Source organism: Platichthys flesus, chromosome 4 (assembly GCF_949316205.1).
Source record: "Platichthys flesus chromosome 4, fPlaFle2.1, whole genome shotgun sequence".
Lineage (NCBI taxonomy): Eukaryota > Metazoa > Chordata > Actinopteri > Pleuronectiformes > Pleuronectidae > Platichthys > Platichthys flesus.
Window position 1 is genome coordinate 3,703,869 of NC_084948.1, and position 26,506 is coordinate 3,730,374.

Below are 26,506 nucleotides of genomic sequence, written 5' to 3' on the forward strand. Positions count from 1 at the left end.
AAAGATGGTCTACCAATGCTAAGAAAGACACATTAATCAAATGTATGAGAAGTTTAAGATACTTATATTTCCATTATATGTTATACCTGACAACTTCTCATGACATTTTTTTTACTTTCTATCCATTTACACATGGCACACGCGTAAAACAGTCGAAAAAAAGTCAGCTATATTCATATTTACGGATGTATTTCTGATAATATATATATATAGTAAGAGATTTAATTCAGTATCTACAATTCTCACACCAACCAGTTTCATGTACAAAGCTTAATATTTGTGATATATTATCAGAATCAGAATCAGAATTCTTTTTATTGCCAAGTATGATTGCACATACAGGAAATTGCCTTGGTGTCGTTCATTGGTGCACTGAACATAAAACAATATAAAAACAGCAATATAAAAACAACATATGCACATAAAACAACAATATAGAAACAACAATATAAGAGCAACAATATAAAAACAACATAAAACAACAATATGGAACAAAATGGAACAAAATATATACAGTACCAGAGTTATGGGCACGTGCGGTGCTAAGAGATTGGTGATAGTGCCACTAATATATCAAGTATAAATTATGTGCAGGGGGGGGATAATTAATAACAGGTGTATGCCGAATTGTCTGACGTTAGTAGCCAATCAGGGCAGAGGAGGTTTCTCAGGTGAAAAGCGGTAATTTTGTTAGTTTAGTTTAAAGAAATATAAAATTGGTTTAACACTCATCACTGACATTTAACTGTGGATATATTAAGGTTTGTGTTATATTCTCTTAATACCACATATTTTGTATGTTTAATTATCTGTGAACACCAAACTGGTTTAAATTAAAATGTTTAGTTGAGTTGAAAATAACACCAAGCTAGAGAGTCGTTAAGCTTTAGCTACAAATGTGTGTCGTGTATTGTTTTCTGCCTTGTTATTTGTGGCCTGTGACACAAACACTTCCTGTTTCAGATCAAAGCATACTTTTATTGTGAAGCACGTACAGGAAATCCGCTGTATCTGTCACTGCATATTTACATGTACACACTTATTCGTTTAAATGGTACTGTAAACCCTAGTACATGCAGGATAATAGTTCCGAATGGGTTCTTACTGCAATCATTTTGTGGAATCCAGCAGCATCCACACATCATCAGTGTTTACATCATGTACAACCACTACACATCTGCATTACAGACTGTGTGACATGGTGGGAGAATAAAAACATGAGGTTTTTTGTTTCATATTGTTTGCAGTCATCCTGCCATGCACTAATATTTCTAAACAGTGATTTTTAAAGTGATCTTATAGGCAGATGCTGGTGACCAGCGGACCATGAGTCTGAACCAGGTCTGAACCCTCTCTAATCCCTACCTTACTTTCCTGAAGGGGCCACCTGTTCATTTTTAAGTTTAAAATTGTATAATCGCAGTTTTTAAAAATCTTGCATAACCCTTCTTCTCACGTGTTGCTCCTCTCTCCAGGGCTGCCTGCAAATGCTTATTGTGGATATAAATAATGTATGAGATGCTGATCCTGACCCCTTCCACCCTGGTTTAACAGGTTCTGACATCAAGAAATGAGTCTTGTGATAGTTTCCACGCCCGGCTGTTTGTGTTTGACAGGAGCCCAGTGGTGAAACATGCAGGACAGTTCATTACTCACCTGGCCTCATTATTCTCTTCCTTTATTTTCTTCCCTTCTTCCCCTTTTCAATTGTATGTGTGTGTATGTGCATTCCTTGTGTGGATTTGTTCGTGCTGCAGCGAGGATTAACCTAGTACTTCAGCTGATGCTGATTGGAATGACGTTCAACACTCACACAGACTGGCTTCTAACAAGGAGGAGAGACGGGACCCTGTGTGTGTGTGTGTGTGTGTGTGTGTGTGTGTGCCTGTGCGGATTCGGCCTGTGTTTGTGTATGTGTTTGTGTGAATGTGCCTGTGTGTGCCTGTGTGTGCCTGTGTGTGTGTGTTGAGGTAGAAAGAGGACAAAGTGATTATAATGTAATGTTATTTTAATGGTGGGACTGTGTCTGTCTGTAACCGGGCTAACCTCTTTTATGTCTTATGTCTCTCACAACTCCACACACACACACACACACACTGACTGTACTCCTGTATATGGCATGGTGCCTTTTGGCCCAGTCAGTTGCAGGTGCAGGTAACTGGGTTAGTTAGACCAGAAGACAGACTTAAATAATCTCCCTCACACTCTCAAACACTCTTATTAATGTTTACCTTTCTCCTCCATGATTTCCTTCATCATTTTAATACAACTTATTTTATGTGTTCTCCGCTTTCGCTCTCTGATAAATATGCATCCAGGAGTCTTGGATTAGGGGCAAGGATCTTTTTCTAAAGCTTAGCATGTGTGTGTTTGAGAGTGAGCATGCTTGAGTATGTGTGTTTGTGTCTTAAGCCCGGCAGAGCAAAATACGGCCCACTCTAAGCCCAGGCATGTGTGATTGGAGTGAATGGGTTTAGTCTGCGCCGACAGGCAACGTCTTGGACACTGGATAACCAGAACCCTTCTAAAAATATCAAGGTAAGACCACATTGCCTGTCTTTTTACTGCCTGTAATTTCATTGCCACCGGGTTCATCATTTGTAATCACTGTCCACTTCTAGGGTATACATCTATACTGATCCCCAGCTGTGTCAGATAAATGCATGTAGTGTGTGTGTGTGTTCATCAGGGGCCTTTTACATAAGATATTTGTATTATTATTGTTGTGTTATTTCCATGACCTCTAGGAATTTGGAATTTGATTTTTATAATCTGTGAGATTTGTAGGAGTCATATTTATATATTTTTTGGCTGGTTAGGAGAGTAGGGATATTTTATGCTATAATGTATAACTGAGAATGTGTGATTTACACAATAATTATTTTTATTTTTATTTATCTTTCTCTGTGAGAAGGAGTCAAGTCAATATTTCAGTGTCCAATAGTGTGTTTTGATTAGTACTGTTGAGGCTCAGACTGGGAAACCCATATAAACTGCTGTTTTACTTATTACCCATCAATTACCTATCTCTCTATCAGTTTATAATTAAGAAACTTGCGTGATTTTAACTTTTCAACCCTATTTTATACTGTGTGGCACATAAGAGTAGATCAGCTCCTGCTGTTTACTTGTCTTGCACAAAATGTCGGCATGAAGCCGGTCAGTTTTCAAGAAATCTCAAAATATATTAATACAACATAGGCCTCAACTCTCAACTGATGTCTATGCTGCTTTTTAAAGGGAACCTCATTTCTTTATTGTGTAGAGGTTTGGATAATTTCAGCTCTTGCATTTATAGGGACAGAAAAGACTGACTTGCAGACAGCATGTGACATCCTATTAGATCGATGGGAATATTTGCAATTCATGCCTATTTGATAATTTATCAAGTCCTTAATTAGATGGTAATGTCAGTGACTGAAGGCGGCCTGGAGAACGTCTCTCCACCACAGCATCTTATAGATTGTCTCTTCAGCCCAAAGGATTACACCATGACTGTAAAGGTCATTAGTTTGGGTTTAGCAAGATGCAAAATGCATTTCAACATAATCTGAAGCCCGGAGAACAATAACATATTTACCTCTTACCCTCTTATATATTGTTTCCATAAACATAGTTTGTGTTGATGCATGAAAAGAAAAGCCTTGCAGAACATGAAACAGACTTGATTAAGTTTCCGGTATAATAATGTAGTACTGATTGTCCTGCTGAATCTGCAGTATATGAACCTTTGCCGTCACTAGACCCAGATCAGCAACCACCTGTAATCTGTCCTTGCACGCACTACGGGTTGTCTTTATTTTTAGTGGCTGCACGTCACTGTGCAGAGAACATAGGATGCTGCTCAATCCCAGAGAGAATTGTCAGTCTTGTTTTTTAGTGGATGCTGTTATGGTATGGTGAATGGTGAATGGTAAATGGTAAATGGTAAATGGTAAATGGTAAATGGTAAATGGTAAATGGTAAATGGTAAATGGTAAATGGTCTGTATTTATTTAATGCTTTTCTAGACCTCATGATCACTCAATAGGCTTTACAGTTTTGCCATTCACCCATCCACACACTCATTTGTATCTATGTACAGCACTTTTTTTAAATATTTAAAAACTATGAGAATGGGCAATTCCGGGTTCAGTATCTTTCCAAAGGACACCTGGGCATTGGGGAAGACTGGGATTGAACAGCAGGCCCTCTGGTAAGAGGATGACAGCTCTACCCCCTGAGCCACAGTTTGGCAGAACAGCAGTTGATCAGTAATCTGGAGTTTCCTGTCCAGGACAATCAATTTTAGGATTATCTTTGGCGCTATGTTGTTAATAGATAGATCACAGTAGAAAGGCAAACAGGAAATCGTGAGGAGGCATGGCCTGCAGCACACTTCGCGGCTGGAATCAAACAGGGAACGTTGCCATCCGCAGTATGGTACGCATTAGACTACTGTTCCACCAGATGCTATATGGCGAAATTTCAGGTTTTGAATACATCAATATGCATATTTTAGTTTTATCCAACATGCATGCACAGTGATGTTCTTTGACAGGTGATGGTGAAAACGGCGGAAGGCAGGTGCTTCTGTATCTCTCTGGTATATAAAAATGAATAGTAAAAACATGACCAAAAGGATTACAACACAACAATGAGTAAATAAGCCTACATTACACAGCAGCTATAATACAAGTATTAACTAAACATATTGTAGAAAGCTCTTTTCTGCATGGCCACATATGTCTGGGTCAGTCTAGAGTCACTGCTGTTTGTGTATTTCAGGTCTGTGTTTGGGGCAGGACCCGGCCAGTGAACAGCGATGGTAGAATCAGGGTCATAACTTAAAGTGTTTCCTGTTTTATTTGTGCAACCACAACATTGCAGATGAAAGTAAATCTCTCCTTCAGGGTCGGTTACTGTGTCGTAATCATTAGTGCTGGTGATGTCTGGTCTCAGACTGCCCCCCAGAACAGGACACAGGGGACAGACATGCTTTTATTTTCTCCTGAGAGTAGTTTCCTCTTTAACTGTGATGAGTTCCATTGACAGTTAAGTGTTGTATGTGCAGATGTGGTGGGAAGTGTTGAGACTTTCAGACTGGCAACTAATTCCCTTAACGTTTTTCTCCTCCTGTGTCTGCCAGCACTGTTTATTTTTCAATACGGTTAGGGTTTACTGTTCTTTCTGGGTTTTCAAGCAGCTTCAATAAATTGAATAATAAGCCCTATGTCGCAGAGTGGGGGAATGTGGAGTGTGCATGGCATACGATCCAGAAGAGAAATGTTCCTTTCATATGTTTTAATCTTTATATTCAGTATTTCATGATTTGGTTTTTATCAATGTAATAATTTGGTTGTAATTTTACAGACAGGCGTGAAAACAGACATAGAGATAGATGCACTAGATAGATGCAGTAGATAGACGGAAAGCATTAAATTAGCCAGGTCGGCATGTGTGCCAACAAATTGTAAATGTTTTCCTTAATGTTGTTCAGTAAGAGATTGTGCTACAGAAAGGCCAATTAGAGTTTGAGGTAATTTGGAAACAGTTTCTCCGTTACATAATGTGTCCACCTGATAATTCTGACTCTGATAAGACTTGAAAAGTTGTTTATCACTGAGATTTACTGAAAAAGATACAATTAACAGATCTAACACATTTTCCAGCCATGTCACTTTCACCTTGCACGAAATCCTCTATCAGGTATTGAAGATTAAAATCGGAAAGGTGAAAGTTGGCTAATGGTGTGACCCTGAACTAGACTATGGGGCACGAGTTTGTGTTTAAAAAACATCAAAATTTCAAAAGTTGGCCCGGAGCCAGACACTTTATGCCTTGTTTTAGGGTAAAGATACACTGAGCAGGCCCTCATGGGATCTCCTGGGGATTTCAGAGGCAAAATGCTCAAGAGCTGATACACGGTTTGGTTCATGAAAACAAAAAACACACCTCTTCCGACTTTACCTTGAATGAATGAAAAAAAAAAAACACCTAACAACTCTTTGAAACTAACACTTCTAGTAGCACTTTATTGGCACTTAATTATAGCACTTTGTAGTTTTGTTTTATTTTGAAGAAATTGTACTTTCTTGATTCTTGTTGATCTTGGTCTGTACCCTCGGGGTTGATGCACTTATTGTAAGTCGCTTTGGATAAAAGTGTAATGTAATGTAATGAAGAGAGTATCTCAAATCCCACTTCGAAATATGTTTTTACTGCTCATTCAAAATTTCATAAAGGACAACAAGGATCGCTATAACTCTGCCATGATCGCAATTATAGGTTATGTAACAGTGGTATGCATGAATAAGTGTGTGTTCATGCATGCATGTATGTGCTGGTGCTTGTCTAGACGTTGTGTCTGTAACCAAAACACAAAGCTTAAAGACTTGTTGACCGCTCATACAATTTGTCCTTTTTCATATTTCTAGATTTTTCTTTATTTTGGGGAAAAAGTCTTCTCACAAATATTTAACCTAAATGTTGCAGTTTGTCGCTGTCAGAGCAGAAGGAAACTCCCATTTCCAGTGTAGCATATAGATTACATTAAGTGGACAAAAACCTTCTCCATGAGTTTGTTGGTCTGAATTTGTTTGTTTAAAAAAAAGGTGTTTCTCAGAGAATAATTCCTGGAAATCAGGTACATTCAGGTGTGTGAAATTTGGTGCTTGATTGCATTAATGGTGACTGTTAGGCCTTGGTGAAGGCATGCACTTTACTGAGTATTGTTCTAGCTACTAAAGCTCTATAACACATTTTAAACACAGTAGTCAGTTTGTAAATCCTCCAAAGGATGTATTCTCCTGAAAGCCAAAGTTTTCTTGTGAAATGTTTTTTTTTGATAAAATACATTTCATCTTTGAATATCTAAAAAGAAAGCTTTGAAATACTGGTTAGAAGAGATAGAAAAATGATTCAAATGGGTCAAAGGGGTCAGAGCAGCCTTATCTCTCTTTTGCAGTTGAGAAAGTAGAGGAGGAGAAATAAGAGGAGGAAGTAAAGATTGAAGGATGAGAGCAGCGTGAAGGGAAAAAGATAGATTTGTTGGTTTTCCAAAACTGGACAAAAATATGGAATGTCAGATCTCCTACACACACTGCCACACAACTAGGACTTCCCCTGTCTGCAGTTTGTGTGTGTGTGTGTGTGTGTGTGTGTGTATATGTGTATCAGACCTGTTCCACACTTCATTATTGCTCTTTGTATTGTTTCCTTATCAAAACAAACTCCAAAGTGTACGTGTCTGTGCTTGCATAATGTTCCTGCTGCATCCTCTTGTCTGCGTGTATGCCCATCTCTCATCCAATGCATCTCTGCATACTGTACGTCTGTGCGTCTCTGAACGCAGTATGTGTGTAAGTGTGTGGGTGTGTGTGGTTGCAAGTCAGCGAGAGAGGGACAACAAGGGAGGGAGAGAGAGAGAGAGAGAAATGAGAGAGGTTGGAGAGCTCAATGAGCATACACAGTGTCATGATGTGCTAGTGCACGCTGTTTCTCCGGCAAGTTTTTTACAACACCACGGGATTCTTTTAAGTTTTCTGCAGAAGTTGATGCTGCTCTTTGTGCAGGTTTTAGCTGCTAATGGTTCCACTTCTTCTCTTTTACATCTTCAAAGGTAACGTATGTGAGTTGTGTTGAATTTTACTTCGCTGTTTAACTTAGTGTCCATACGGCGACGAATGGTTTGTTTAAGTTTAACAAGAGTTCACGGAGATAAGAGATGTTCTCAGAAGAGCGTCTACATTTTTAATTCAGTTTGTTTTCCTCGCTTTGTCCTCTTTCAGTCTATCTTTGCAGAAATCTTGATGTAATCTCTGTGTTCTCACTCTCTTTAATAAAGTCGTCTTGCTGGAGAAGTAAAGATTAGAAAAAAAATCTTTTTTTATATCCTGCAATAACTAATGAACAATATTTCAAACGTTGTTGTTTTATTCTGTATTTTTTCAGCTGGTGATCTGTACATGCAGGTCAGATTCAGTACTTCATCAAGTCATTTACCACCGTTTGCTTTTCTTGACTTTCTATGGAGAGGCTGCGTGTCAACGTATACAGTTTGTGCTTTGCAAAGTTACCTGGAGATATCATTTTACAGTTACATAATTTATTGCAGATTTACATTCATGCGTATTTCAATATGTCCGCACATTTCTTTTAATCTGCTACACTTTTCATATAGAAATAGATTTGCATCAAATGTTAATTTTCCTGTCAGAGCAGAAGAAGCGTTCTGTGCTTGTGTCGGACTGTGAGGATTCATTTGGGATATGAAGTCATTGCTGGGATGAAGAAATTATAATTACTGTCATTAGGGAGTACAAAAATGTACGACAATGAAATGAAATGTTTGCGTTGGTTAGCCAGTGTTTTTTTTCCAGGTGCATGTCAGAGTCTTTGTTGCGTGGTCATCGGTTTTAGTGCGGCGTTTCCGTGACTTCTAAAACTGCAGGATACTTGTTCTTAATTAAGATAATGGCATTCCATGTAAATTGAGTCTTCCTACATTCTGGCACTCGTTACTAATTGAGCTAACACTGTAAACAATCTAATCCACTTTTAAATGCTCTCTCAGTTTGACCCATTACTCATGTGGTAGCATTTTGGATTGAAAAATGACTATATGTGGATTTTTTGGTTGAAAAGTGAATGTTGATTAATTGTGTTTTTTCCATTATTCAAGCATTTCTCCTTACTGAATTTAAAACTAAATGAGCTTGCAGTGTTTTATGAATTAGTTGTAGAACAGTTTGTTCTAGCACAGAATATCACCTAATGCACAGAAATGTAGCTTTTCAACAGAAAAAAACATCATCTCTTTAGATCATAATAGTCTGTGCAGTTATCAGGGTTTTAGAATTTCATTCAGAAATACAGGAGAAATGGGCCTCATTCTCTCTGAAGTAAGGCCACATTGTCGGATTTTACCTAATTAATATTTATACAAATATCTGCGCCTTAGACAGCGGCTTGAATTAAATTCGGTAATGAGATGGTTAAGATAAAACAATTGATTAAGCTTTGTTCCTGCCGACCTATCATCAGTAATCGAAATAACTAAGGAACGAGCTCTGGAGCATATTTAAAGCACTGATATTTCCAGCATATTTCTCCTCCGAGTGCTTTTGCAACATACGTCTACATTTCTACTTTTGTTTTTCATCTGTCAAAGTTTCCTCATGTGTTTCCTGGCTGTTGTCCCTGTTAACCAGCTTTGATCAGATAAGTATCGTAAACAGGTTGAGCAACTTAGAGATAGCGAGAAATGAGAAACACGAGCGAAAGCCCAGTAAATCTGCGTGTCCCAGTACAATCCCTTCTTTATTCCCCTTTTAATGAAACAGGTATTTCTCCTGCAATGTCCGTTTAACTCCGATACGATTCAGCCTTTATTCTGTGGGTAAAACGCATAAGACAAGACTTGATACAAATTTTCATCTTGATTCATAATTCATTTAATACATTTAAAATGAATTTAAATGTATTTCTCGTAACTTTTCATTTATATATTTACTGAAATGTAATGACAACTGCCCTTCCTGTAACTCATCAGTGTCTATTCTGTCTGTCTGTTGCAGTTTGTCCCATCACTGAGTCGTTTGAGCAGAAGAGCCAAGTTTCTCGTAACTTTTCTTGTGGCCACGTCCTGTTCAAACACATCTCTCCTCTTGTGTACCCTCTTCTCTCTGTCTCTCTCTCTCTCTCTCCTAGCTGCCTGCTCTTATTCCCTCTTGCTCAACACACTCGTACACATTTCACTCCTCTCCCACGTCCACACACCTCCCCTTATTCTGGCCCCATCTTCTGCTTTCAGCTCTGCTCTCCTGTTCCCTTTCTCCTCTACCTGTCCAAGAAGGAAAAAAATTTCCCCCACACTCGTCCCACGCCATCACCACACAGCTCCATCCGTCCCCTAACCTCTCTGTTCCCCTAATGGGCACCATATCAGACAGCAGTGCCACATTCCCTTTGTCGCCACTCAGAACCTCTCTCCACCCCTAACTGCAGCGCACAGACCAACCTAAATACGACCCAATGGAGACGAAAGATATGATGATGAAAAGCATGTTCACAATGGACAAGGGGGAGAATGATGAAGAGAGGGATAAAGAGAGAGAGGAGGAGGTGAGGGGAGAAGAGGAGGGGACGCAGCCGGAAAATGGCAGACTGATGCTGGCTGATGGTCTTGCAGAGAAAGGACCCAAGAGCCTGACCTCGTGCCCTGGCCAGCAGGTGTCCAATGGCTTCAATCCATCCACCCCTCAGAGCCCCAGGGAGGAACCGGGGACCGCAGCTTGCTCTGGGGGTACAGCCCCGGCGCCTGGAGGCAGCACCAGCTCCCCTATGCCGCTGGGAGGCCTCAGGACTCTGGTGGTGCAACAAACCAGCTTGGATAGGCCCAGAGAAACCTGGAGCAAGAAGATGGACTTCTTGCTGTCCGTGATCGGCTATGCTGTGGACCTGGGAAATGTCTGGCGCTTCCCCTACGTCTGCTACCAGAACGGAGGAGGTGAGGAGGGAAAAGATGTTTGAATCAGGGAAAATTGGGAGAGGTTGGGAGGGAGATAAGGAGCGGAGGGATTTTGAGATAAGAGTCCATGACATCCCTTCCTAGAGTAAACAGCATTTCAAGCAGTTGAAAGACCAAAAGGATCTTTCATGGCTTCAATTAAAATACACTGTAGTTCACAATATATGTAACAGCTGAGGTTGGTGAGTTTACAGCTCTGTAACTTTTTCCATAATTCAGTAGAGTCGTCTCTGGTACATCATCATTTCTGCAAAATAAATAAAAAGGATGCAGACCTATAAGGAGTCGTACAGTTGACAAAGCTGTTTATAAATAGCGCTTGATTTAGCTCACTTCAAGGTACGTGTATATTTCCACAAAGTCTGTGTGGTCGTCCTGTGTGCCGTTACTACACAGCCCTCACCGAGCGGCAAACAGGGCCTCCCTTTATACTTTTATTGAATTTGCAATACTAAAATCTTTGCAATTTCCTGTGTTCTGCGAGTCTCGCAGAGTGAGGTAGAGATGGGGACTGGAAGACACTTGATAGAGGCAACAGTATTAATTGTGGCTTTTTATGAGAACGGCTTCAGTCTTGTTTCTCCGTGCTTAATAACCTGTCTCCCAGGCAGCTGCTCAATCAACCCTTATCTCTTCTCTCGTGTCACAAATATACACAAGCGGACATCTACACACTGGCTCGTCTGCATACACAAACACACCCATGAACACAAAATATGTTGACAATCTGATTGGGAAAAAAGAGAGATATGTTATAGAGCTCTGCACTGTAGATGGCGGAGTAGAAAGATCTGGCTGCCGTCTTGCTGCTCCTCCGTTTTTGGTCTGTTAAGTCATTTTTCATCACTTTTACTTTCCTGACCAAGTAAAAGGAAAGTCAACACTGCAATGGTACCTATTTTTCACTGTAGAAGTGAGTTGCTGTGCGGGTCCTCAGAGCACACTAAACACGGAGTGATACGAAGCTGGGAAAACAAAGCCTTGTTGTTTTTGAACGGGCTACAGTTGTGTAAATGATAAGGTACTTACAAAGTTTAATGATTTTTACAGTTCTTGGTTTAATGTTCTTGGTTCTTGATTGCGAGTTCCTGAGAGGACTACTGAGATTACAGATATCCCACGAGTGAAATTAAACTTATAAAATTTTCTGCCATAACTCTCTTTCCTTCTTTTTTTCCTCCTTCTCTTAATGTTTTCATCTCCCCCGAATCCATCCCCACATCTCTATGCACTAAATCATTTCTTACCCCGACCCTTGTTTTCCTACTCTTTATTTCTCTTCTCTCATATTGCCAAATTTCCCAGGTGCCTTCCTGCTGCCCTACCTGTTGATGGCGGTGTTCGGAGGCGTTCCTCTCTTCTACATGGAGCTGGCTCTCGGCCAATTCCACCGCAGCGGCTGCATCTCCATCTGGAAACACATCTGTCCCATCTTCAAAGGTAACAGAGGGAATGGAAAGAAAACGGTTAACAGCAAAAGCTTGGACATAAAAGGAAGATGGTAACAGAAAAACTGGCAGTGGAAGAGCAAATCAAAGGGAGAAGGATGGCGTTGAGCAGTCAGTCTCAGAGACATCTCATTTAACCTTCTTGTCCCCCCTCAGTACTGTTCCCTTGAAGAGCGTCCTCTCTGTCTTGTACATCTACTGAGTCGTACTGACTCTCTGTTATGGAAATTGTCACATTTCAGTGCTAAATGCCAGATGCTCAGAAATATGATGGTATGTAAATTGTTGTTGTTGCCAAATGTCACCCACTTACCCCCGAGCATCTTGAATTAGCTCGACACAAGCCTGAACTTGGGAGTGATTGACTGGTGTCACATACGATTCATATATGTACATAATTCAAAGTTGTGTTTTTTTTTTAATTAACACTTTATCAGTTTTTTTTAAATGACAGCCACAATTGGCAACAAAAAACTGAATTGAACTTAAGCGATACAATACAAAATAAATTGTGTATATTTATATATAGTAATTTGCAAGTGAATTGCATATATAAAATGGCTGTTTACTGATTGAGAGGTTTCAAGGGCTTTTAATGTGACTTAGGTACCATTTTCTTATAGGCCACTACAACTCAGACCTGTCAGAACCATACATCTGCGGGGGTTAAAACAACCGATTTCTACTCTAGCATTAACCTTCTGACTCATGATAATTCCAGTGTAAATCCAGTCTGCTAGAAGTGTAGATGGTTTGCGTCGAGGTGATGGAGGACATATAGACCAGGTGTGTAGGGAAAATGTTGCCCTATTCTCTGTCTTATATTTCCATCAACAGCGTATCGAGTCTGTACTTTGGGACATTTTCACAAGAAGTGAATAAGCGTACCATTATCTCCAACAAGTCAGACTATCGCTAAGTTTAACTCTATCTTGGTGTCCCAAATAAATATATATTTTAAAATGTGCTGGCCTAGTTCTGACTCTGCATGACTTTGTCATTCTACAATCATCCTTTTTTCCTCTCACAGGGATTGGTTTTGCCATCTGCATAATAGCCCTCTACATAGCCTTCTACTACAACACCATCATGGCCTGGGCCTTGTACTACCTGCTATCATCATTTCGGCCCACCCTGCCCTGGACTACCTGCACCAACAGCTGGAACACAGCCAACTGCAACAGTTACATGTCCACCGACCAAAACGTGTCGTGGTCCAACTCCTCCACCTCCCCCGCCGAGGAGTTCTATACGTAAGTGCATGTAAGTCAGATGTAGAGGCGTACGGAGAAAACGTTTACAAGAGTGAGACTTTAAGTTCAGGATAACCTCCAGAGAGGGTGAGCCAGAGCGATCACAGGGTCGGCTCTGCTGTTGCAGATCCCTGACTGATTTATCACCTGCCTTAGCTCCAAAGTCCTCCGACATCACGGGTTGTGAAGACATGAGGAAGTATGTTAGGATAAGAATCACTGTTCTGATCTGAGATGGCTAGAAACACATGAGAGCATAGAGAGGGAAACTCTGTCAAGGCCCAACAGTCCCTTTGACTTGAATTAAGCCACACCACACACTCACTGACATCCATAAATTATTCCCAGGGGAATTGGGGGAAATGTCAAAAAGTATCACATGGTCGGAGAAAGTGGGACAAAGCATTCCTGGATCCGTTCCTTTATCCAGATCTAAGCCAAAATCCAATGAGTTGCCTCTTTTCCCATACTTCTTGAAAGTCTTGAAAATCCATTCAATTGTTTTAGCGTAATCCTGCTGACAAATAAACATATAAAACAAACTGACAAGGTCCAAAAACAAATCCCCCTCTGTAAACTGATCCACAGAAACTCATTTAATAGTTGAAGGTGAACAAACGCAAAATTAAGTGATAGATCACAAAGGTCCAAACTGTTTTTTCTTACCAGATATATTTAGTCTAGTTCAAGTATTTTTGGGGGTATTTAATATGTCATTAAGTCCTTAGTAATACTGCACTTATAGTGGAGACTCCAGCACTCTTAATTCACAATTATTTTATTCTATCCTAGTATTTTTTATGTTTTATTGTTGTGTTTCATAATTTCCTGTCTGTGCTATTTGTAAATCTGATGCCTCTTTCTTAGACTGCAAGTACAAATAAACTCGCCCAAACCTGATGCATTCAATTCTTAACTATTAACTTTGATGGGAGGCAGACATCTTTCTCTTCTGTTGACTGATGGATAAATTTTGCTGCAGGAGATAATACAACACAATCTCAGTTGATTTAAAATTAGCTTGCTAATATATGAACAACCCCTTTGGATTAAAGAGCAGGTGGAGGGTGAGAGAGGTAAGTGATAAGGGGCAAGAGGAAATTAATGTGGTTGTGTGTGGAATAAAATTAGAACGGTTCATTTGAGGAACTGGAACAGAGATAAGCAGGAAAAAGTAAACTTTTAGATGGATGAGTCCACCAATCATAAATATCCTCTTTTATTCTCTTCCTCTCCTCTTGTTGTTTTAGCAAACCTTGGCTTGGATTAAGCGAGGGGACAATTATTTCATTGTAATTTAAAACCAAAGGTCTGTCAAAACAATGTATTTCTTACTGCTGTCAGCCTTATCATCTAATCACTCGCCTGTAGCTGTGACTGTCCACTGAGACTGATTCAGGGTTTATCCATAGTTGACTTTTCCAAATGCATGTTATAAAGGTAACACAATCCGCAACTCCTAATGGCGCCAGAATTTCCTGTTTTCAACATTAATCGTGTCTCTGCTTTATCATCCAAACTCATGTGCTCAACCTGTGACCAGATGTCAACCTCACTGTTCATCACAAGGCCTTAGTTAGTTCTTATTTAGTTTTTCGGTTTGAAGTGAACTATTATATGATTTAATTTACTAAAAAATATGTCAAAGTCATCGTCTTTATGGTCTCTATCGTGTGTGTATATTGGACAATAAGTAGAGCACTTTTTCGATTATTTCTCCTACACTTCATACCATGTTTCTCTCTTTCTTTTCTCTCTTTCTGTTCCTCGCTCTATCGTTTTCCTCTGCTTTCCAAATTTCCCAACATCCCATCTCTCCAACCCGTCTTTATTTTTCTCCTTCCCTCTATACCTTCCTGTTCGTCTCCTCTTCTTTCCAACCCCCTTCCTGCTTTCCTTTATTCTCTCAAATCCTCCAATTTCTTGGCCTCTCCTCTTATGTAATTTCACTTTATTTCCCTCCATGGATTCTCTCCATCGGTTCCGCTTGCATCTTTTTGACCTCAACTCTTGTCCCCATCCCCTCCCACCAGTCGCCATGTGCTACAGGTCCACCTCTCCCCTGGGCTGCACCAGCTGGGCTCTGTAAGCTGGCAACTGGCCCTCTGCCTGCTCTTCATCTTCACCATCGTCTACTTCAGCATCTGGAAAGGAGTCAAGACGTCTGGAAAGGTAACCGAAGGGGCGCCTGCATGGCTAATGGGGGTGTCAGTTAGGGTGGATGGATAGATTGATGGACTCAGAGAGGCAGAGGAAAGAGCTGTTCTGCTGTCATGTCTTTGCCCTCATTATCGTTCATCTAAATGGTTGAAGAGTTGGTTAGAAACGAAGTTGGGATGCGAATCTTGACAGTGAAACCTGAAATGAACAGGCAGAGTTAAGTTACCAATATCAGAAACTAGCCAAGACAAGACGAAAGGATCATTGCGTGTAAACCGATTTTAGCCACTTTAAGAAATCAATCGTATGAGTTCAGAAGAGTAAATCTCTTTTTTATCTTTCTGAATTAGGTAGTGTGGGTGACTGCTACCTTCCCCTACCTGGTCCTTCTGATCTTACTCGTCCGTGGTGCCACTCTGCCAGGGGCCTGGAGAGGTGTTGTCTTCTATCTCAAACCTGATTGGGAAAAACTCCTTACCACTACAGTGAGTCAAAAGTTGTAGTCCTGCAAGTTATTCTCTGATACCTCTTCCCCAACGCATACTTTCTCTTACCCTGCTTCTCTCTTGTCTTAATCCACATTTCTTTGTATCTCGCCATCATTCACCATCGTCGACGCTCCACACTCCTCAAGGTGTGGATTGACGCAGCAGCTCAGATCTTCTTCTCTCTGGGTCCAGGGTTTGGTGTGCTCCTCGCCTTCGCCAGCTACAACCCATTTCACAACAACTGCTATAAGTGAGATGTTGCCAGTGACACTGGTCTGAAAAAAAAACTAAATTATTCTACAGTTCATCAGAAATATCAAATGTTTAGAAAAGTTTCATGAAGTCAAAGCCCTTTATCTAAAATATATAAGTCAGTGTCAGCTTTGATATGTATTCGTGGGTGGTGTTAGAATGTTATAGTAGTGTTATATATAGTTAATAACGGCCAGCTGTTGCTCAAGAGGTAGAACGGGTTGATGGTTAGATTCCTGGCCATGCCTATGTCCACTTTCCAGACTTTGAACCCCAAATTGTGTCGGTGGCGTGTGAATGAGTTGCACGACTGATAGACAAAGTGCTAGGTATAGAAGTCCAGGAAGAATATGTGTGAATGTTAACTGTATTGTAAAGTGCTTTGTTAACACTATAACTTACAATATGACTGTATGTTTTTCATGTCGTGTTCCTCAGAGATGCGTTGATCACCAGCTCAGTAAACTGTCTGACCAGCTTTTTGTCTGGCTTCGTCATCTTCACGGTGCTGGGATACATGGCTGAGATGAGGCAGCAGGAAGTGGATGCTGTGGCCAAGGATGCTGGTACGATCAGAATAAAACCCAATAGGAAATTCTTACATAGCCTCTCATTGTAAAATGCATCCCAGATATGTATTGACAATATTGCCTGAGAAATATCTGTAAGTGGATGATTTGGCTTCATGTGCACTGTGTTGACGCATTTATCATTTAAGTACACTAAAGAATGAATTCAACATGACGTTTTTTTCTGTGTCAACCAGGTCCCAGTCTGCTGTTCATAATTTATGCCGAGGCCATAGCAAACATGCCTGCTGCCACTTTCTTCGCCATCATCTTTTTCCTCATGATCATCATGTTGGGTCTGGACAGCACGGTTAGTTTTTTCATTACTCATTTCTATGCAGAAGTTACAACACCCATGTCAACGTGCTGTTTGTCGAATGTTCTAATGCAATCTACCTAATTCTATTGTTGCCTAGTGCCCTGCTGATGTGTGCGCTCTCAAACATGGAAACAGAGGTTTCATATTTGCCTTGTTACACAGGCTAATGCTTTGTTCTGTTTGACTTGTGCGTGTCTGCTGTGCTCCTTTCTCTATAATGGTGTTGGGTATTATTTGTCCTCACTGTTCCATTTGGTAAAGCAGTGGACGGAAACAATGTGATAGGACTTTCATATCGCTATTGGGCAGCGATCTTGTCTCCGTTAGCCTGTGTTTATTGGCTCGTAGGCAGCCAACTGGAGAGACCTGTAAGGCTCTTATCACGCTACTGATAATCAGAGTAGAATCAGCATTGGCACTGCTATGCTGCTCCGTTTTATGACTGAGGATATTACTGCGAAAGGGGTCGTGTGCGTGGAAGTCGGGTCAGATCGGCTAAGCAATTTGTATCTTACATTTTAGGGGATTGTATGCTGATGAATAAATGTGATAGAACCGCTAGACTGATTATATTTGAAAACAAAACTCCAGTGGCACTTCTCAGAGGTAAATAGAAATACTCTAATGTTCGATTAACTCGTCTCAGCTGGTGACCCGATGAAAGCCTAAAGATATAGTTTTACTATGCACTTAAAGTGCAGCTGGAGTTCTGACCTCTTTTTAAACTTCTATGAACACCTTCTGTCAGAAACATCTTCTAAGCTTGGACTGATTTTACTGAACAGCTTCTTGGCTACATCCTTTTTTCCTCAACCTCGTAACATTTTATCAGTTCATGCTGACAAATGAAAAATAACTTTAATATACAGATACAGGTCAATTAATTCTGGGTATACCCTGCATATGTCATATACTTAGGCGCAAGTAGTATCCAAAGCAACAAATCAATATCCATATACACCTGACATGTCAAGTAATCACATGCACAAGGGTATATGTATCCTCACGTACTGCATGTACATAGAAACAAAAATCTGTGCATGCGCGCTATGCTCACATATGCACTCACACGTTAGATGTCAACAATGACCAGTGTTATTTTTGTATACACTCATGCTGTAATTGATCTAAACCTCCTCTGACAAGAGATTCAACAACTCAAAGAGCTTCTCACCAAGATCTCATCATCTTCACCCACATGGGACCATGTAACTGAGAGCAGTAGAGTTAAAATGGTTTAGTGACAGTATGTCTGGTGGTCTCCAGCACACTGCCAGAGTTTTATTTTAAGCCGATAGACCCGAAAAGCCAGATTTTCTCTTTCCTTGCATACTCATATGGATCTGAGGATTATTGTTTCACAGGCATAGTTATGGGGCAGCATAGAACCTCCTTATATATTGATATGGATTTAGTGACTTGTGTGACCATGGTAAAACTGAGCATTCTCAAAACATTTGGTGTAGGTTTTAGTTCACAAAGGTTGGCAACATCCTGATATAAATTCCATCCAGAACCTTCACAGACGCTGGGAGAACATGCAAAGTTCTCTCAGGAAGACCCCACGCCAAACCAGGAGACTTCTTGCTGTGAGTCGTCAGTGTAACAAACAAGCCCTGCATCACACTGACTCTGCTGACCCCCCCCCCCCCCCGCACATATTTATAACTTATTGGCACTATCACCAATCTCTGCACCTTAGAACCGCACATGCCCATAACTCTCTTACTGTATTTATTGTTGTTCTATATTGTTGTTTTTATATTGTTGTTTTATGTACAGTGCACCAACCACACCATGGCAATTTCCTGTATGTGCAAATATACATGGCAATAAAAAGAATTCTGATTCTAATTCTGGTTCTGAAATGAGAAATGATCCACATGGTGTAGTCCAGAAGTGGCATTTTCCCACAGCCCCAATGCCCTCTTTTTGAGATTCCTTTGCTTCCCATCTTCTTCATTTTTTATTCTGGATCCTCTGATGACTTCCTCTCTGTTTATTTATTTTCTCTCTCTCTCTCTCTCTCTCCCTCTTTCCAGTTTGCGGGGTTGGAGGGGGTGATCACCGCCATGATAGATGAGTTCCCGCAACTCCTGGCCAAGAGGCGTGAGTGGTTTGTCTTTGGCCTGGTGTGCGTCTGCTACCTTGGGGCTCTCTCCACGCTCACATACGTAAGTTAAACGACCACTTTGGTCACATCTTCAAATTCCCTTGAGATATATCATTATCCAATAAAGAGGCTCATGCTGTTGAAGGTACCTTTAGTGTTACTAATTTAATATTTAAAGTAATGTAATGCATCACATTTCATTGTAGGATATATAATTACAGTGACCTGAATAATTTGCTTATGTTAATCTCTCATTATTGTAAGAAAATGAAAAAAAGCCTCCCTGCTTCTTTCTGCTCTATGTCTTAGACCTTGTCAGTGAAACCTGTCGCATAAGAGACATTTGTAAATAGTTTTCTTAATTGTATTACTCCTCCTCTGTGTCTATGTCGCCCGTGTCGCGTCTCAGGGAGGAGCATTTGTGGTGAAGCTGTTTGAGGAGTATGCTACAGGCCCTGCAGTCATCACCGTGGTGCTGCTCGAGGTCATCGCCGTCTCCTGGTTCTACGGTAAGCAGTCGAAATGACATTGAATGTGATGATTTTAATTTGGACCTATTTGGGACTTTGTTGTGATGGCTTGTATCTGCGTGGCTGATCCAGGTACCAACCGATTCTGCAATGACATCCAGCTCATGCTGGGTTTCTACCCTGGTTGTTTCTGGAGGGTCTGCTGGGTGGCAATCTGCCCCTGTTTCCTGCTGGTGAGGCTCATGCACAGTATTTACACACACATGCACTACCAGGCTGCGGAAAACAAGGACATGAAGATTCCGCACATAAAGAAGCTTTCATTTAGTCTTCGGTGTTGGATTTGCTCTATTATGTGACCTCTGCTTCTGTTCCCCATCACACATCCAGTTCATCATCATTAGTTTCCTGGCCTTCCCTCCAGAGGTCAAGTTGTTCAACTACCACTACCCACAATGGACCACCGTGCTGGGCTACTGCATTGGGGTGTCTTCATTCATCTGTGTACCTGCTTATATGGTCTTCCACCTGCTCACTGCCAAGGGCACATTCAAACAGGTACAGGTCCCTTCCTATTTTCTCTTCCTTTCTTTTTATCCATCAATATGTTCTATATGGTTTCCATTGTTCTCCCCTCTGCTCTGTCCTTCTATTTCTAACCCATTTCTTTTTCTAGATCACTTTTATTTTCCTCTTCCTCTTCCTCTCATTATTAGTCATATCCTCTCCTGGCAGTTTTACTTTCATGTCTACAGCGACAGCTTCTGTTCCCTTCTTCTTCATTCACTGTTAGGGTCTACTCTCTTCTGTGAGACAAAGGCCAGATATTAGTAATAAAAAGCCAAGACAACTTCCAGGCCCCATGGAGATGACACACACATACACAAACACAGAATAAACACGTAGGACATTTCCTGATGACACACACTGTCACAGGCATCCACATTCTGCCGTGCATGTGTTAACTGTCACATTACCAGATTGGAGGCTAAGGGACTAAAGGAGACTTTTGCTGGACTTTAGCATCCAGACACATCCTGACGAACTAACTACATCTAAATCAGGGTTGTCTAAACTGCGGCCCGCGGGCCAGCTGGGGCCCACCATCACTTTGCAATTGGCCCGCATCAATGTCTAAAAATATAATATATAAAAAAAGATATTGCACTTTCTTGATTCTTGTTGTTCCCGGGTTTGTACCCTCAGGGTTGATGCACTTAAGGCCGGCGCATTCTTCTGCGTTTTCAGAGACACGCAAGAAGAGTTATGCAAGCACGCAAGAGCCCCTTGCATGCTTGCGTGCGTTGCCCAAATTTTTTAACTATACGACCAAGCTACGCAAGCCTCACTCAGTCCGCTCTCTACATCCTTTTTGGAGTCACATTTCCGGTTTCATGCCCCATATTACCGGCAGAAACCACGGAAGATTTAGAAGAACGAATATGGACCAAATAGAAGAGCGTTTGGCGGAAGAGATCCGAAAGTATGACCACTTGTATAACCCCTCATTGACGGGATACAAGGACATGCAGGTGGCCTGCAATTCCTGTAAAGGAGATCTCGGCTAATGTATACTATGTATAAGAAATGTTTTCACTTTCATAGATACACTTTTAAAATTTCATGATACTGTTGTGTACCGTGTGGATATCCGGCCTGGGTTCTGACTGGGTTCAGCCAAAAATTTTGAAATAATATTATGGTTCAGGATGGGTTTGGTCGAGGTCCCTTTTTTTTGTTTTTTTTTGCACTGCACTTGTCGGAAATGGAAAACAAGAACAGGCCTGTATAGTTCAGGTCAGGCTTGATTAGATTTATAATGGGCTTCGACAGAAAATTTGCCGCCTGAGCCATACTCTACTGTGGGAACCTTGATAAAAAAAATCTTTCAACTTCCATACGCACTGCAATAGAAAGCATCATAACTGTCAACATTATTATTTATATTATTACATTGTTACTACTCTCTGAGATTTGAGAGGACATCAAACAAGATTGTAGACAGATGGCCTTTGGCTGTCGTCCAGTGTTGACACTGCTTTCAGGGCACACAGTCACACCGACAGACACCATCGTCTCATGAAGACAGACGAGGCCGAGGTCCAAAATGATTCTGAATGTCTCTTTGTAGCAACATGGTAGCTGTTGGTCTGTTTTAACACTTGGCAACTCTTCACTACAATGAAGGTGTTGAAGCCATTCTTTATTTTCCTAAATCTGTAGCCAAACATGTTATGATCAGTGTGTTGGAGATGATCACTAATAACAATGGTCAATTCATGAACATTTTTTAAAAAATTCATAGGTTCTAGCTTCTCTCATGAGAACAAACCGGAATCTGTAGTATTCAGAAAGCCTACTTTCAACCATTTCCAGATTAAAATATATAAATGACTCTTTTTCTTTCTCTTATTTTTCTGCTCTTTGTCTCGTTCTCTGTATCCACAGCGTCTGTTAAAAAGCATCACTCCAGTGCCCAGCTGTAACGACCATAGAGACTTCATTGTCACCAACGCGGTCTGACAAAGCACACAAGGCATCGCTGGAGGAACTTAGAGCGCCCTCTTCAGTACAAACTGCAAACCTACAGGACAAAGGGGCTAATTATCACCGTCTTTGCCTCTTTTTCATTCATCTCCTTCACTCATTTTTTCTTTCTCACGTTAAGATCTAAGAAATAGAAGTGGAATTAGGTTGAGCCAGGCTGCAGTATCTTCGTTTAGCTTCCTTTGGTTAGGTTTCTTAAGCAGGTTCGAAGGAGTTTGTTGGAAACGCAGAGTCCAGATCATGTTCACTGGTCCTCCACACTAAAGTCAGCGAGTGACCAAGCTTTTCTTCAGGTAATACGACTGTAACAGATATTTTATACAGTTACACACAGTATGATATAATCTGTGTTCATGTAGACAAAATATAATGCACTCTCACTGGAGACACTGCACATTGAAATCAGTCAGACAAGGCCAGATATTTACATTTCAATACTCTCATATTATACTGTTACGTTATGCATTCTAATATGTAGCAAAATTCAGGTATCTTTTTACCTCTGTTACTGAAGCCAAATATATGATATCTGTTCTGTTCATATTTTCAAAGATGTTTGGATATTGTAGTTTGTTGTTATGTTGTGTTGGCTCTCAGCCTATGTTGTATGATGGCAACATGGATGGCCGACGGATTTGCAATGAGATTTCCCTACACTGTGAAACGGTGTTTGAGTGTGTGTGTGTGTGTGTGTGTGTGTGTGTTTGAGAGTGAGAGAGAAAGACTGTTAAACCAGTGAAAATATGATTCACGGACAGAACCTACCATACGTATTCCCCCTATAACTGCAATATAATATGTGTATTTATTTTATAATATATCATTGTTGTTATTTTGACTGTTCCTCGCACTCAAATTGTGACGTGACATAGTGCTGATGGTCCACATTTCAATCTCTGTGACTCTCTTCATTCTGTCCTCCTACTGCATAACCGTCAGTAGTAGAATCCAAAACACGGATCAGAGGTAATAACATTATCACCGTTATCATAGTCTGGAAATCAGCATTACTGCTTTTTACTTTCTACCAAAAATGTTGTGTGTGTTTGTGTGCACATGTGCCTGTGTGTGACAGAGTGTGTGTAAATGTGTGCGGAGGAGCAGGAGTTAAAATATGGCAAGTGCTGTACATCTACTTGTGTATTTACTTGTCTGTCTGGTATTGATGTAATCTATCCTGTGAATACCTGTCTCCTCCTTCCATGGACGTGTGTGTGTGTGTATGTTTTTGTGTGCGTGCGTGCGTGTGTGCATGTAAAAAGGAGAGGTGGTCAGCCCCTTAATGTGTGCATGCCGAGATGTATGTATACTGTGCTTAAGTGTGTGTGGTGTGTGTGTGTGTGTGTGAGTGTATGAGTTTGTGTTGGCCTGTAATGTGATCTCCTGATGTCTTGTTAACAGCCAAAATATCTTATGAAGGAAGTAAACTTGCTCTCTCTCGTAGCTTTCACGCTTATATAGGATCTGTGTATGTCAATAAAAGACTGTATTGAGAAATACACCTGTATAGAAGAAAGATATAAATATATGGGAAATAACAGATAATAAAGATATATGGAAATAAATTAATTCTGTCATCTGTGAGTTGGTTTTTCATTTGTTTGTCGGTCCCATCAGTAAAAATGTACTTATTTATTTTTTCCTTTAAAAGCAACAAATCGATATCCATCCATCATCTATACAACAGCTATTTGGGGAAGAAGCCAATCTCAACTGACATTGGTGGAGAGGCGGGGTACACCCTGGGCCTGGCGACAAATCAAATAGAAGATTACAAATGAACAGAACATTGATGGAAAAGTGAGATGGATCCAGAACTGGAATATTGTAAATATTTCATACATCCAGTACATAATACTGTACATGGTGGATGGAAGGACAAGCAGAGTATGATTAGCATCTAAATCTACCATCGCTGGATGCTGCGTAATTAGTAAGCTTTAGGCAGTATTAAGATAATAAAATCCATCCATCCAACCAATGATAATAACAGATATAACAAATAATATTTAACCCTTGTATGGTGTTCGTGTTTTGGTCACTCAGCCAATGTTCGTGGGTCTGGTGGACCCACTGCATTATTCGGTCTTTTAATCAATACAGCTACAACAATTTATGTAAAAATACTTAACAGATGTTTACTTTATCCCAATTACAAGCAATATAAACAGCATATATGGTTAATATTTGTTATTTACCCCTGTTAAATCACATTTATGAAAAAGAGTGCTTTTCGTTTTTTGTGAAAAAATGCAATAAAATAAAGAAACATCAATTACAATCAAGATATGATTGGAAAAAACGTTTGGCCTGGATTTGGGCCTGACTGCAGATGGATTTTTTTCATAGCTGGCTGATGGTCAATCTCATCCTCTTCTTCAAGCTCACTGTCAGAATCTGAATCTACAGAAACATGATCTTCATATTCTGAAAACTCTTCCCCTTCATTATCTACCAAGGATGTTCTCTCTTCAAAAATCATTTCTAAGGCCCTCTGAGCAGAGAACCTTTTTGCCATCTTCAAGGATTGTGATAAGGAGCCCGATTGTCAAAGCTATTTATTTGTTGTATCCCGGCCCCAATTTGCATATCGGGGGAGGGATTTCCTGCAAGATCCTCTGTCTTGCATGAAACATCTATATTTTATATACAACAAGGGCGGGATACAACAAGCCTTAGAAATTATTTTTGAAGAGAGAAAATCTTTGGAAGTCAATGAAGGGAAGAGTAGAGAATATGAAGATCATGTTTCTGTCAATTCAGAGTCTGACAGTGAGCTTGAAGAAGAGGATGAGATTGACCATCAGCCAGCTACGTAAAAAGTGAATCTGTAGACAGTCCCAAATCCAGGCCAGGCCATCAGCAGCCAACATATGGATTTCAAAAAATTATGAAATTGAATGGTCTTTTTGCCCTTTAGCCACCCCGCATGGCTACCAATGTAATAAGGATGCAACCAGGGCAGACACGGATAGCAGTGACTCGTGCAGGACATCAAGCCTTCTTACGAGCTTTTAATTACGAAAATCATTCTGGATTGCACTAATTTGGAGGGACAGCATGTTTTCGTAAAAAGCTGGAATGAGATGGACGAAACCCATTTATTTCCATACTTTGAGGTTCTTATCCTTGCCGGAGTTTTCAAATCCAAAGGGGAATCAACAGAATCCCTGTGAGATGCAGGAACTGGCAGAGAACTTTAACGTAAAATGTGCAGGAGTGTGGGAGCAGAGGTGCTTGAAATGTACAATTTAACACTTTACGTAGTCCTGGGTCCAGCGGACCCGAACACCTCATATGTAATGTAAATGTGTAGGGGGGGTGTACAGAGGACAGTCACTGAAAATATGTTATTTTATATGTTCATCACAGAAAATGAGCCAAGGCCAATGAGTCTCAGGTTGAAAAAAATATTTATCGCATCGTTTTTCTTTTAGCAAACATTGAACACGGGTCCCACAGACCCGAACACCATACAAGGGTTAAGTGCCAACCTTTTACATCAGTAGGTTCCTATATGTAGCTTTGTACCTGCTGTGTCACTTTGTAGATAATTCAAAGAGTCACAGGGTTAGGGTTAGGGTATATTAGCCTCCCTCTGTGAGTTATAATAAACTGCTGGCTCTGATTAAGTTCACAGCTCCAGTAAAACAGGACGACATCTGGGATCCAATGTGTTGTCTGTGATAAACATATAAAAACAATCCCAATCCTACTATGGGTTTGGGATTTATGGAAATCCATGTCCAGTCTGTATTATGACCGGACTGATTTAAAAGCAGACTGACAAGAGAGTAGCGTCTTGATCAAAGGTTTTAACTGAGCACAGAATCTGTGTGTGTGCGTGTGTGTTTGTTTGTGTGTTTGTGTTTGTGTGCTTAGATGCACTACATGATGGTTACCTGTCATCACTGATTAATCCTGCTGTTGAAATCTGCAATCAGCAGCTCTGGTTGAGCAGTCTTGTGATCAGACACACACACAGTCTTGCTGAAAGGAGGATTCTCGGCTCACGCAATGCGAACAGAAGCAACAGATGTGTTTTATTATGTAGCCATAATGTGCAGGATGTTTATCACTGCATTGGAGAAGAGTGGTAATCACTCCAGGATGTAGTTGTGCTTTATTTCCACAGACCAGGTTTGAAATGAACCTCATTATGGAAACTTTTGTAGTTTTCACTTCTCTGGATGTGCATATATTGTGTTTGGATCCACATACTGAGTTGTGTGGCATTTCCCTTTATTCATTTTTTCCTGCATACATATTGACACTCAGGCCATAATGAGAAAACATAAACAGCCCTTGGAAGAGTCCTGGTTGTCACAAGCTTCAACCGCTTCATAAGGAGGCAACTCATTACATGAACCTGTAAGT

General features: G+C 40.5%; 1 protein-coding gene across 1 annotated transcript; it reads left to right on the forward strand.

Annotated features, from left to right (window-relative positions):
* The first annotated feature begins 7,404 nt into the window (after positions 1-7,404).
* On the forward strand, positions 7,405-23,698 carry slc6a4a (solute carrier family 6 member 4a). The gene is made up of 14 exons (XM_062386025.1): positions 7,405-7,600; positions 9,558-10,489; positions 11,816-11,950; positions 12,989-13,211; positions 15,245-15,383; positions 15,722-15,856; positions 16,006-16,109; positions 16,550-16,677; positions 16,878-16,990; positions 19,042-19,173; positions 19,522-19,621; positions 19,715-19,815; positions 19,973-20,140; positions 22,031-23,698. Exons 2-14 carry the CDS (start codon positions 10,015-10,017, stop codon positions 22,103-22,105), a joined length of 2,028 nt encoding a protein of 675 aa, XP_062242009.1. The 5' UTR covers positions 7,405-7,600; positions 9,558-10,014; the 3' UTR covers positions 22,106-23,698.
* Positions 23,699-26,506: the final 2,808 nt, after the last annotated feature.

Excerpts from the sequence above, each read along its gene's own strand:
- slc6a4a (XM_062386025.1), top strand. The coding sequence starts at position 10,015 with ATGGAGACGAAAGATATGATGATGAAAAGCATGTTCACAATGGACAAG. Across the intron at positions 13,212-15,244 it reads CCCGCCGAGGAGTTCTATAC|TCGCCATGTGCTACAGGTCC; the intron begins GTAAGTGCATGT and ends CCCTCCCACCAG. Across the intron at positions 15,384-15,721 it reads GAGTCAAGACGTCTGGAAAG|GTAGTGTGGGTGACTGCTAC; the intron begins GTAACCGAAGGG and ends TTTCTGAATTAG.